The sequence below is a fragment of the Clytia hemisphaerica genome, unplaced genomic scaffold (assembly GCF_902728285.1).
Source record: "Clytia hemisphaerica strain Z4C2 unplaced genomic scaffold, Clytia hemisphaerica genome assembly, whole genome shotgun sequence".
Taxonomy (NCBI): Eukaryota; Metazoa; Cnidaria; class Hydrozoa; order Leptothecata; family Clytiidae; genus Clytia; species Clytia hemisphaerica.
This window is the reverse complement of record NW_027103928.1, coordinates 43,260-57,564: the sequence shown is the minus strand read 5'-3', so window position 1 is coordinate 57,564 and position 14,305 is coordinate 43,260. Positions and strand designations below refer to the sequence as shown.

Below are 14,305 nucleotides of genomic sequence, written 5' to 3'. Positions count from 1 at the left end.
GAACTAAGAATTTATTATTTATTAACAATCCAGCACTCCACACTTTGGAATACGTTGAACAAAAGATTGAAATAAACATGGAGAAATTCAAGCACAGCATGCAAGAACTTATCAAAACAGAAATGAAGACATTGTCGGAAAAGTCTTACGCTGACGCTACAAAGACCTCTGAGGTATCTGCCAAGCAAACAACTATCAGAGAAGCTATTAGGGATGCATGGCGTGTAGAAGAAGCAGAAGAAAATGACAAAATCAAAAGATCTCGCAACGTCGTCATCCATGGCTTAGCAGAACAAGAACAAGAAGATGACAGTTCATGGGCCGAAGGTCTTGTTAAAGACACTCACACACTCGCTACTATCAAACGTGTCAGTCGCCTCGGAAAACCATCCCAGGAAAAGAAGCGCCCTTTATTAATCTGTCTATCTAGCGAAAAGGAAAAATTTTCACTTCTCGGAACCTTCCTTCTCTCAAGGGCATCCAAAAATACAAGACAACGAGTATAACTGAAGATCTAACACCAGATGAAAGAAAGAACGTAAGGGAACTATCGTTCAAAGCTAAAACTAGAAATGAGAATGATAACTCTGATATCTATAAATGGAGAGTTCGAGGGGACTCAAAAAACGGATTCGACATCATCAAGGTCAAAATCAGATCCCAAACAAAGAAGACAGACACGAAGAATGTAGTATTCGCCAAGAATCTTGCTCAAACGAAAACAATCGGAGAACAATAATTCAAGAAAACCATAACGTAAATCAAGTAGATGATGTTGAAATAAAGATCAACGAAATCAGGATCATTTATTGCAACGCCGACACGCTAACACCTGAGAAGAAGCGACAACTGGTGCTTGATGTAGAGAAACATCATCCCCACATCATTGCGATATGTGAGGTGAAACCAAAGCACGGTGGACTGCGAGAGCTACACGAACACGAGCTTAAACATTATAAATGTGTCAGTCATACGAACATGACCACTGGCATCGGTCGCGGGATAATTATTCTTGCTCATTCATCGATCAAACATTTGGTCACCGATGTCAACCAATCAATGAACCAAGTCAATTTCAATGAAGTATCCACAATCGAAATTCGTCTATCCGGAAACGATCTCCTGGTCTTCTCCTGTATCTATCGCTCCCCTACGAACAATGACACGTCAGCTGAAAATAACAACAAGTTGAATCATCTAATCAAAGATATCGCATCAAACAACAAATACTCTCATAAATGCTTTGTCGGGGACTTTAACTTCCCAACAATCAATTGGAAAAATTGGACGACGCCACATCTCGAGGAAAGTAAAGAAGAAAAATTTCTTGATGCCCTTCGCGACTCCTTTCTCCACCAAAGTGTAGAAGAAGCCAACCAGGTGCCGTGGGACTGACGACCCATCTTTAGTCGATCTCATTCTAACAGGTGAAGCTAACCAAGCTCTATGTCTAGAGTATCTCAGTCCTTTGTGTTTAAGCGATCATAGTTGCTTGACCTTCACTATCAAATGTGATGCTGTATTGAAACCTAAATCAGAAAGATACAAGTACGAGGACGCAGACTTTGAAGCAATGAAACAAGATCTCAACTCTGATGATTGGTACAAGCAATTCCCGGAGATGGCTGATTCTAAGTCAACCGAGGAGCTTTGGCAGCTTTTCCGAAAGAAGATTTTGGATATACGAAACCGTTTTGTACCCATAAAGATCATCGGTGGTCAAAACTGGAAGAAGAAAGGTAAAATACCTATTGGAGTTCAACTTCGGAAAGAAATAGCAGAGAAGAGACGCCTCCATCGGAAATGGATGAAATCATCGCCCGAAGAAAAAGAATACAATCGAGCAAAATACACCCCTGTAAGAAACAGAGTGAGCAAATTGATGAGACAAGCTCACAGGAACTACGAACAAAGAATTTGTGATAACGCAAAGACCAAACCGAAGATCTTCTGGTCACATGTGCGTAACAAGATGAAATCTTCTAGTACAGTTTCATCACTACTTGAATCACCAAATGTCAAAACCTCATTAAAGCATGAAGATCACGAAAAAGCTAATATACTTCAACGACAGTTCTGCAGTGTATTCACAAAAGAAGCAGTAGGTGAGCTTCCTGCATTTGAAAAGAGAACTGATTCATCCATCAGAGATATTCATATCTCTGAGGAGATGGTACAGAATCGATTGAAAGAGCTCAACCATAATAAGTCATTCGGTCCAGACGAAATACACCCTAGGATACTAGCGGAATTATCTGACTATCTGTCTCTACCCTTGGCTGTAATCATGAACAAATCTTTAGTTGAAGGCTCATTACCACAAGATTGGAAGGTAGCACATGTCACACCTATTTACAAAAGCAAGGGACCTCAGAATTTGGCAGTCAATTATCGACCTGTTAGTTTGACATCAGTAGTGTGCAAATTAATGGAATCAATACTGAGGAAACATATCATGAAGCACCTTTCTGATCATAATCTTTTATCGAACAAACAATATGGCTTCATTAACAACCGTTCAACCGTGACACAGCTTTTGTACTATCTGGATAAATTTTATGAGAGCATCTCTAAAGGAAACGTTGTTGATAGTGTCTACTTCGATTTTGCGAAGGCTTTCGACACTGTACCCCACCGTCGACTATGCAAGAAACTATCAGCATATGGCATCAACGGTTCAATCTTAAAATGGATAACGTCATTTCTAACAGGTCGAACTCAATCAGTAAAAGTGAACCAGTCCTTCTCGACTACAGACCCTGTAGTGAGTGGTATTCCACAGGGTAGTGTACTGGGACCAATGCTGTTCGTGCTATACATCAATGATCTTCCTGAAAAGGTCATCTCATTGATCCTACTGTTTGCTGATGATACCAAAATCTTCAAAGAAGTCAATTGCATCGAAGACTCTGTTTCCCTTCAGAATGATATAGACACACTTGTAGAATGGTCGAAAGACTGGCTATTACTATTCCATCCTGAAAAGTGTCACGTTCTGACGCTAGGAAAGTTTGGAAACATCAAACATGCTCATCCATATTCCCTAGATGGACGCCAATTGGAACACGTCTTTGAAGAAAAAGATCTTGGAATCCTCATTGACTCAGAACTTACATTTGAAGAACACATTGCAAAGCAAGTCAAAAAAGCAAACGCGATACTTGGCATAATCAATCGAGGATTTGTAAATATGAGTACAAGTACATTTAAAACATTGTATTGTGCGTTTGTTCGCCCGCATCTGGAGTACGCTCAGTCAGTATGGTCTCCGTTTCTACGTAAACACGTAAATCTGATTGAAGGAGTACAAAGACGGGCAACAAAACTTGTTCAAAAATGTCGTGATATGTCTTATGAAGAACGATTGCGTGAATTAGATCTTCCTACGCTCGAGTTTAGAAGACACTTTTGTGACATGGTCCAACTTTACAAGCACATCAACTATTACGAAAAAGATACCATCCCAAACAAGATAGCCCGTCGAACGCGACCAAACAGAAGGCACAACTTTGAGATGATTCCAAACTTTGGAAGCGATGGACTCCGTGGTGTACAAACGAATTCCTTCTTTTATCGAACTATACCAACCTGGAATAAATTGCCAAAAGATGTCGCTGAGGCAAAGACAGTCAAAGTCTTCAAAGAAAGACTCAACACTGCATGGAGTAAACACCCGAAAAGATTCAACACAAGACAATTGTAAAATACGTATAATCACGATCAGTTCCAGAGGCCCTCGTGCGCCTAGAACTTTGTTACATTATAATAATAATTATAGAACTACTTGACACCACCCAAATATTTCCAACTTGTGGCAAATTTGTCCGTGTGAAAACCAAACAGTTTTTTATCAATGCATACAAAAAACTTGAGATTCTTGAATATTTGCCAATAAAATTTCTCATAACATAACAGGGAAAGTGTAATGTCTTGTATTAAACCAAATGGCGAGTGATTTTTATAAAAGTTCTCTCCTAATTCTCGTTCTCGACAAAAACATACGTCCTTGACTTTTCAACACAACAATCATTATTATACATCTTCCTTCTAAAATTCGAAACATTTAGAGCTTGACGATAATCAAGAAAGTATCCAAATTGTTTTGCTGTTGAAAAAATGTTGTTCTTTAACCATTTTTACAAGCATACATTTCCATCGTGGGACTCCTTTCCTCTGCTATTCTTTCCCATGGCCATGTCATCGAAACAAAAACATAGAAAAAGACTGAATGTTATCAGTCTGATTAATCCAATGATGGAGGGTTTCTTCTCTGTCGAAACCATACTGTACATCATCTGCATTTTGAATTATCAATCTAGAAACTTTCAAATACATCTCTGAAAAATCTGCAACTCTTCAAAACAAAACTTCTGGATCGAAAATGATCGAAAAATGTTTCTCTATTTTGTTTTTGTGTGAATATTTTCGGCGGGAAGTTATCGAATGTTATTTTGTTCGAATCAAACGTTCGAATTAGATTTTCGAATAAAAACATTCGAAAGTACACAGAAGCAGAAGAAGGCGGAAGTAAGTTTTAAAACAAAAAGAGGACAATTTTTTTGAGTCGACAATAAATTAGTTATCGCATGACTTCGAGTGCAATACGAGAAATATTTTACGAGTTCCGAGATTTTTCCGTAATATTTTTTCGAGCCTTTAGGCGAGGAAAAATATCGGTAAAATCTGGAAACGAGTAAAATATCGAGTATTGCACGAGAAGTCATGTGATAACTAATTTATTGTCGACTCAAAAAAAATGTCCTCTTTTTGTTTTAAAACTTACTTCCGCCTTCTTCTGCTTCTGTGTAGTTTCGAATGTTTTTATTCGAAAATCTAATTCGAACGTTAGATTCGAACAAAATAACATTCGATAACTTCCCGCCGAAAATATTCACACAAAAACAAAATAGAGAAACATTTTTCGATCATTTTCGATCCAGAAGTTTTGTTTTGAAGAGTTGCAGATTTTTCAGAGATGTATTTGAAAGTTTCTAGATTGATAATTCAAAATGCAGATGATGTACAGTATGGTTTCGACAGAGAAGAAACCCTCCATCATTGGACTAATCAGACTGATAACATTCAGTCTTTTTCTATGTTTTTGTTTCGATGACATGGCCATGGGAAAGAATAGCAGAGGAAAGGAGTCCCACGATGGAAATGTATGCTTGTAAAAATGGTTAAAGAACAACATTTTTTCAACAGCAAAACAATTTGGATACTTTCTTGATTATCGTCAAGCTCTAAATGTTTCGAATTTTAGAAGGAAGATGTATAATGATTGTTGTGTTGAAAAGTCAAGGACGTATGTTTTTGTCGAGAACGAGAATTAGGAGAGAACTTTTATAAAAATCACTCGCCATTTGGTTAAATACAAGACATTACACTTTCCTTGTTATGTTATGAGAAATTTTATTGGCAAATATTCAAGAATCTCAAGTTTTTTTGTATGCATTGATAAAAAACTGTTTGGTTTTCACACGGACAAATTTGCCACAAGTTGAAAATATTTGGGTGGTGTCAAGTAGTTCTATAATAAATTCTTAGTTCATCAGATTTGATTTTAGTTTCTTTTATGGAAGAACTCCAAAGTAAAAGTTAATCTGAACATATTTTTGTTGCGTTTCCCCCTTTGATGTTTGATTCCCCAGTCAGTTTCTTCGAAAGTCAGTTCTTTTCGGCTGTTTTGTTTTTATTTTTCTCCCGCCGCTTACCCAGTCCCCCAAAAGTCAACGCGGTCATATTTCCAGACTAAAGAAATATGAACTATCACAAATATCTCGATGCTCTCGACCAATCAAAACGCTGATATTTTTTTGGGTCGGTAATAAAGGAGAGTATCAAATAGTAGAGTGGCGTTTATGAGAGTTTACTCAGAGACTTTCAATATCATCGAATGATTAAAATTGATGAGGAACCCCCCCCCTAACTTTAGGGGGGGGTTGGAGGTTTTCAGAAAAATTTAAGCAGGTGGGGGTTAGCCTGCTCACAAATCTTAGGTGGGGGTTACCCTATACAGGTGGGGGTGACTTTTTTCAGGTGGGGGTTGGAGAGTTTATTTACTAGTTTTCTTATTTTGACTCAAAAACTTTCTTTCAACCCTGCTCATCATAAACATATACATTGACAGTAAAAATCTATTTCTTCCCAAGTCTAATAATTATAACAAAAGATGTATGAAGTATAAAAAGCATAGAAATTATTTTCAAGTGATTAACCTTGCTTACCCTCAAAATTGTTAAAACAGTCAAAAACCTTTTTCAGGTGGGGGTTGGAAACTTTTCAGAATTTAGGTGGGGGTGGTCCAAGAAGGTGGGGGTTGGGTCGGTAGCATTTTTCAGGTGGGGGTTACCCTATGCAGGTGGGGGTGACTTTATTCAGGTGGGGGTTGGAGGGGTGCTGCCCACTATGAAGCAAACGACATCACTTTTATTTAAAAACCTTTAAGTGACCTTTAATAACAAAACTAATTGGCAATATCTTTCTACTATTTATTTATTCTAGACATTCATCCTTGGCCGTCATTAATTCACTGCAAAAGATAGCTGAGGAGCTGGACTCTAATAACCCTTTGAAAGATGATTTCTTGATTCACTTGTTGGAGATCTTCGTTCAGTTGGGATTGCAAGCTCGTAAGATCAGTGAAAAGACACATTCTAAGGTCAGTGAACACACAACACACAAATCTTTCAAATCATCAGCTCGTAAAATGTTGACCTATAGAGTACAATTTCAACCCTGATTTCTACAATAAAGATATTTTCCCTTGTCCTTTGTAGAGAAGAAAAGAGGTTTTACGTCTTTAATCAAGAGCGAGTTTAAATATGTCGTGTTTTCTGCGTCATAGACGGTTAGCTTTTGATCCTGTCTATGACGACAGTAAATTAGCGCTTTTGCCGTCCTAGCTTTCTCGGGTCAAAACTATGGACTATTCCAAATCGTTTCACACACTTGCCTATCCTCCAAAGGGAAGACATATAAACTCGCTGTAATTTTTAATGGTACCAGGTCTGTGAAAACACAAAACATGTAGTAAATCAATCTTCTATGAATTCTTAAATTCCTGACTCCATAAAGATGTGTATGGACTTTCTTTGTTGCTATTGACCCTCTACTTCCTTTCTATAATCAAAAGAATTCGGCAAACCAACATACTTGATCCGAACACTTGACCGCCTGCTCTTTTCAGTTATCAAAAGAGTTTTGAAAAACAAAATGACTCATTGTCTTGATATCAAACCTACAAAAAAGGAAAAGGAAAGTAAAATTTTACTTCAATTATTTTATTTTTATAGGCTTCATCGAGTGCCGGTAATCTTGGGGTTTTGCTACCCGTCATAGCAACCCTTATGAAACATTTCGATCTTATCTCAAACCCTACTGCAAGATTACAAAAACTATTCCGTGACTTCTGGCTCTATGTGGTCTTGTTTGGTTTTGGCGTCGAAGGGTCCAGTTACTGGCCCAAAGATTGGTTTGAAGCTGTGAGATATATTGCGACTAAATCTCCGACACTCCTTAGTTCAGAGCATCTCCGCGAGTTGATGTATGGATTGGCTTTGAAAAACGATGAAGTGTCTCAGGTATAGTTTTAAGTTTACTTTCAATCAACTTTTTGCTAGTTGTCGACACACTAAAACTTTTTCAGCTTTGTGTTTTATCCTTGCTTTCTTAGCTGAATGTTCGCCAGTAATTTTCCTGGTCTTTTTTTTCAAAATCTAAAAATACATCTAAAAGGGATTTTGTTTCCGAAAGCAAGGACATCTTAAAATTATTTTAGAGGTTACGGCGATCTATGAAACCTATTTATAAGGCGCGGTTTTTGCCCTATTTCTGTGTGATTCCTGTGCTCTCAGCACCCCGGAAAGTGTTATATGAGTCTTTTGTATATTACTTCTTTTTTTATGATAGGTTGACTTGAATCAACTTCGAATGTCATTGCTTGAGACCTTAGGTCAGGTTAACGACATCTTGCCTCTTATCAACAAAATGTTGTTTGGACCAATGGCTTATCTATATAGTGTTTACCAATTGGAAAGTTTGAGGTTGACGTCAAACACTCATCTGATTCCGATGCTGTTTTATTATTTAGAAGATAGAGCTATCCAGAAAGATAAAAATGGTTAGTACGATTCAAACGCTTTTTACGAATACAAATCAAGAAAATCTGACACTCAGATCTCAGAAACAACATTAAGTACCACTGGAACCAATAATGAGATCACTCATTTTTTCGGTCTTGTACCGGTATTGTAGAGCTATCCAGAAAGATAAAAAAGGTTAGTACATACGATATTGGCAAAAATGATTTGAGACTCGGATCTCTAAAACAACTTTAACCCATTAAGTGCAACTAACATCATATATGAGATCGTTCAATTTTTTCGGTCTTGTACTTGTACTTAGATGTGAACCTAAGAGTGCCGCATACCATTTTTTACCCCGCGGTCTAATAAAATCAAATGAAATTCGAGAGTGGCATCTTTTTTCTTAGTTGTGAACGCGCATTTGAAATGAAAAATATTTGAAAACGCGAAGTTACGGCTTGATCGCACTTAATGTGTTAAGAAAGGCTGGTTTAAGCTTAATCTTACGTTACGAAACTATGAGTATTGACAGCTTTCAAGCCTGGAAATGTTCGAATCTTGTTACTATTAACATACGTTCACTGCCGATCCCTTTTCAGAAATCGAAAAATTTAATTTAATCTCTTGGAATTTCATCGAATTTTGATTTCCAGAGGCTCCTGTGACAAGAAAAAGTTTCTTTATCAAATGTTAAGACCCTTTGAAGTCCTACCAGTATTTTGCCCCCTCTACTACAAGTTAACTCGTGGTCGAAAGCGAACTAAAAGAACGAAACGAACGAAATACAAGCAGTTAAAAATCAAGAAAATCTTGTAGAAACTTTTCATCTTGGAAAACTGTCAAACAAAACTAGCCCATCAAACCTTAATAACAAATATTTTGCGTAGTATGCTTCGAAAAATTCAACAGCTTCTTTTAAGAAGTCGAGGAATTGTTTCCACGAAGGGCCACAAACAGAACAGAATAGTAACTTAACAAAATTGGGAACGAGAATGAGAAAAACAGAATGATAAAAATTGATTATTGAAAGAAAATGAAATTTGGCTTTGAAAGACTTGAAAGTGACGATAGATTCGGGTTTTTTTTCTTCAGATATTTGGCGTTGTATGCGATTCGTGTTCGACAACATTTTCAATAAAGTTTTAAACCTGGTCGACTCCAAGACGTTGGACATTGAGAAAGAGAAAGAACTGGAACGAGATGCTCAATTCCTATTGGTCAAATTCAATCACATGCAAGAAAAAATCAGACGATTGGCTGACAAATATTTGTCACTGTTGGTCGATAAGTAAGTAAACAGAAGCAGGCGAATTTCCAGGATTTGTGGCTGTCACCGTTTTTGTCACCGCCGTGGATCTCCTTTCACACCCCAGTAGCGTTACATTGTCATAGACATATGAGATTATTTGCGAATCACGACTTTTGAATAACCAAAATTCGGTCTGTAATTTACACCATTCATACTCGGGTCTGCAAAATGTCCACGCAATGACTTGTCCGTTTTTGAGTAGAAGATTGAGTTTCAAATGTGCCGTAGGCACGATGAAAAGCAGTTAGGTGTCTGTGTGGTGTCCAGGACAGAGAACTGGTGGGGGTATAGGAGGTGAAGTCGCAGAAAATTTTGCTTTCTTGTAGAATAAAGCGCTAGAATATCGTATACTCAAAGACATAAAAGACTACTCAAATTAAAAAAAAACAAGACGACTTAAAATCGAAAATTTCGCATAATATTTGAACATCAACGACGAAGACGCGTGAAACGTGACTCCTGCAGCATTATGGATTTTGAATTTTAAAGCGTTACACAAAATATACACATTGTATTGTACACAAAGGTCGTAGATACCCTGTTTTCTTATGAAAAATCTTACTACATTAAACAAAAAGATTCCTAAAAAATGCGGCTAAAAAATTCCTTTTTATAAGCGTAAAAAAGATCTTTTTAAAATTGGGTTCAGAATAAATCAGAGAACTGCAATATACTTGAGAAAAATAATTTTAAAATTTTTTGAAAATGAAGAATAAAAAAAAAGAAACTTCATTTTGTGCTTTGATAACAAGTCACTTGTTTGTGATAAGACTTAAAATTCTTTCACTTGCGCAAAGTTTATATCAACTTCTTTCTATAAACAAAAGAATTTTCTAAAATTGAGAAAATAGCTACAGTAGTCAGAAAAATCTGTTGTGTACTATCTTCGCTTTCTGGTATGTATGATGGCGCACCACCATCAAAATTATTGGGCTTTTCCAGAAAAAAAATTGAATATTGCAGAATATTGTAGGGGGGGGGTTGGAGGATATAACATTTTTTTGAAATTTACCCTGTGACTTTTGACCCACAGACAGCAGGTCTAACCCTCTGACAAGCATCAGTTGACTCCATGGACAATCAAAACTACCCTGAAACAGAGCAAAATTACCCCAAACAGAGCAAGTTTACCCACCCACCGGACAAGGCAAATTTGTAGATTTTTCACTAACCCCCCTCCCCCTGGACACTATATTCTCCAAACACCCCCCCCCCCCATATATATAGGCATTTTCTGGAAGAGGCCATTAAAGGCAAAAAGCAGTTAAGTAGTCGAGATCAAGCTTCTGAACTAGAAAATGGCAGGGTAAAATCTAGCCAACTTTAAGCTTTAAAGAAATAATACTCCTTGAGATTAAAATTTTCCCAAATTTCAACACAAAAATCCATATAAAAATATATTAACTAAGGATACAGACTTCGGTCAAGATAGAATATGGGGATTTAGCTCTAGTTTATACGGCCCACTTTTTGCCCTGCCTATTCTAATTATGAATTAAAGAGGGCAGTTAGTTCGCTGTCTAAAGTGATGCATAGCCCTCTTTTGACGTCAATGCAATGTCTTCTTTCAAACCTTTCCAAGCAAAGATTTTAACAACCAACTTTGTGCCCTCTTTTTGCCTACTCTAACAATTAGAATAGGCAGGGCAGAAAGTCGGCCGTCTAAACTAGAGCTTATTAACCACCTGTCACTCAAATTTTCCCACCACATACTAAATTGACTAAACCTAACCAAAAGTGATGCAATTATTTTCAATTTTCAATAATTTTCTGATGCTATAATAGACCTTTAAAATTAATTATTTCTAGGTTGACGGTAAATCTTTCAAAATCATAAAATAAATGTTTACACACCAGTGAAAGTAGTAAGTGCTAAAAAAAGTAAAAGAATCAATATTATACGTAATTGATTAATGGCCCTTCTAGAAAATCACAACAAAGAATCCTTTATGCTCTAACTGCATCTCATTAAAACAAACCTTCCCCAATCTCTTGCTGGTTATCCCGTAAAATATATATATAGAGGAGAGATTCCAGAAAAGTATCAAGAATCTTAGTGCGGAAATGGGAATCTCATACAAAACAACGGTACCACTGGAGTTTTTAATGATTCAAAATGAAAATTCTGATTAGCCAAAGAGGTATCAAGATCGATGAAGTTTGATTGAAGTTCAATTAGTTTGATTTATTACCTTGGTTGCCCATTCTTTTTACACTCTGTTGGCTTATTAGTAGACACTCACGCTAAAGCTTAAAGAGCAGGCCAATATCTATCATCCCATCGGTCAAGCGATGTCAATCGAACTGTTTGATTACCGAACCAAATCGAACAGTCATCGAACCAAGAAATTCCGGTTAGTTTGATTGATGTACGATGTGTTTGATTGAGCTGTTGCGCTAGCAATAACTGGAATCATTTGAGCTACAAAAACACTGCATTGCACTGCAAAAATCGAACTGCAATGTAAGTAATCAAACTTTAATCAAACATCAAACTGAAGATTTTCAGGTAAAGTTCGATTACTGTTAGATTAGGTTCGATAATCGAACACCTATCGTTCGATTTTGTTCGATGAAATGGTTCAATTACCAAACCAAAATCGGTTTGATAGGGTTTGGCTGATCATCGCCTGGAGGAAAAGCTGGAACCTTTACGTAAACCAAACTCATCTAAGACCAATCAAACAATCAAACTTCATCAGATAAAAAACTGTCATCAAACTTATATAATCAAACTAATCAAAAAGTTGTCTTACCAAATTAGGCTCAGTAATCGAAGAACAGCTAATAAATCGTTTGATTTTGTCTAGGAAATACATGGAAAAACTTGCTAAACCAGACTGTTTGTCACAACTGGTTAATATTTAACACATAACTATCTGGTGAAAAAAGGAAAAAAAGATCAAAAAAGACCTGTGCTGTTTGTAGTTTCAGTAAAGAAGAGGGTTTTAGTGGGTTTTATGTGTGAGTGTTGTTGTTGTTGTGTAAAATTAACTCTTTTTGTACTACTTACTGAGCATTATCAATTTATTGGTGTATTCACTAACTACACAAACATAAAATACTTAGTAGTAAACGAATAATAAACCTCTAAATACTCTACGAAAGACCAGAAAACATGATAAAAATTTATACAGGTCAAGTTTCAAAATCATACGTGCAATCAAGCAGCCATTAAAAAATTCTCATGATAAAAATAAATGTTTACAAAGGCTTGGTTACACTTCTTGCACTAGCGTATTTTGATTATTGACAAAAGCGCCGTTTTTTATTTTTGTGAGTGAGTCCACTTTTAGAACATTGGCCGTAGTACGCCCGCAGCCAAACGCCCACGCCATAATTTGCGCCCCAAAATTTTCTCGCCACACACACACACACACATAGAAAGACTATCTTAATACTTTCGCTATGCGAAATTAATAAACAATTCTACTCAGATAACGTATTGGCATGAAGTTTGAGTTTCAAAACTCGACTGAAGATTGAGATTGGAAATATGCCTGAGAAAGGGTCTCCATAACTCGAACCTCTATAAATCGAATGTATTTTTAATTCTTAAAGGTCTTCTGGTCTCTTCAGGTAGGAAACCCTTATTAATTCGTATTTCCCATATTTTCCACGGTGCAGAAGTGCACCATGAAATGAGTTGAAGGTATAGTTTATACTTAGAAATTTTATTTGCAACTGAGGATTGTTTGAATAAAACATGAACCTGTCAGTATTGATACAATAATTTTCACTATCATATCATGCTCCTGATTCCGGTTGGTTAAGCACTCTACAAAATACACGAGCAGATAGACTATTTTTCAGCTCGTTCAACTTTTCTTTTGTTGTTGACAGGTTTGGGCACTTGTTATGGAACAAACGAGTTTTAATCACCATGCTTGATATTCTCCACCTTCTCACCTCGAAAACAAACGAAATGGTAAGTTTAAGAAACAAATATTATTTCAGTGGAGATCTGTTCATGATTTCCATCATCGAAGTATGTTAAAGTACATTTCAAATTAGCTGGCAGTACATTTTCAATTGCGTATTACTTTTGATAGATTTCGAATTAGATAGCGATTTTATACTTTTTGGAAAGGCAATCCGGAGTGGAAAACGTTGGAAAAGCCTACCTAGCCTCCTTTCGTGTCCAATATTACTTGACTAAATTTTTTTTATCGAATTCAATTGCAAAGATTGAAGTTTCTTAAGTCCAATAATGGTGGTTATAGCATTGCTAGATGAAAAGCTGATTTTTTTCCTTTTTCGTTTTTCATCTTCGTGTTTGAAAATTTTAGAAAAATTTTATACGCATAATATTCCACTCCGGATTGCCTTTCCAAAAAGTATAAAATCGCTATCTAATTCGAAATCTATCAAAAGTAATACGCAATTGAAAATTTACTGCCAGCTAATTTGAAATGTACTTTAGATATGTCTCTACTTTGGTATATAGAACATAAAGTCCTAGGGATGTGCCACGGGAACAGGTAATTTTTATCACCTCTCTACACTTCCATACACTACTAGGTCAAAAAACATTGATTAGGCCTATGTTCAATGCTTTTCATTGACTGTCAGCAAGTTTTATTGACTGTCAAAATCAAATTATTGACAAAAATTACCTAACACTGACTGTCAATCAATTGTCTTGAAAACCAAAAGAATATACTGGCTGTCAATATTGACAGTCAATATAAATCATTGGCTGTAAGAAAAGAAATATGGATGGTCAATGCAAACAATTTGTTGTCAATAATTTACAATTGACAGTCGATGAAATACATTGAACATGGGCCTAATCAATGTTTTTTTACCTAGTAGTGATATGGTCACAAAAAAAATTTCAAATCGATACGCCTACTGAATATTTTTTTGTGGTCAAAAACTTGGTAATACCCCCACTGAGAATTTGCTT

The 14,305-nt window shown here is 36.4% G+C and overlaps 1 protein-coding gene across 1 annotated transcript in view; it reads left to right on the top strand.

Annotated features, from left to right (window-relative positions):
- LOC136809741 (phosphatidylinositol 4-kinase alpha-like) overlaps positions 1-14,305 on the top strand; it is a 53,664-nt gene that overhangs the window by 14,278 nt on the left and 25,081 nt on the right. Inside the window, exons 14-18 of the mRNA XM_067066287.1 lie at positions 6,505-6,661; positions 7,296-7,583; positions 7,912-8,122; positions 9,180-9,375; positions 13,240-13,324. Coding sequence (XP_066922388.1) covers positions 6,505-6,661; positions 7,296-7,583; positions 7,912-8,122; positions 9,180-9,375; positions 13,240-13,324 — 937 coding nt within the window. The remainder of the gene's footprint in view (positions 1-6,504; positions 6,662-7,295; positions 7,584-7,911; positions 8,123-9,179; positions 9,376-13,239; positions 13,325-14,305) is intronic.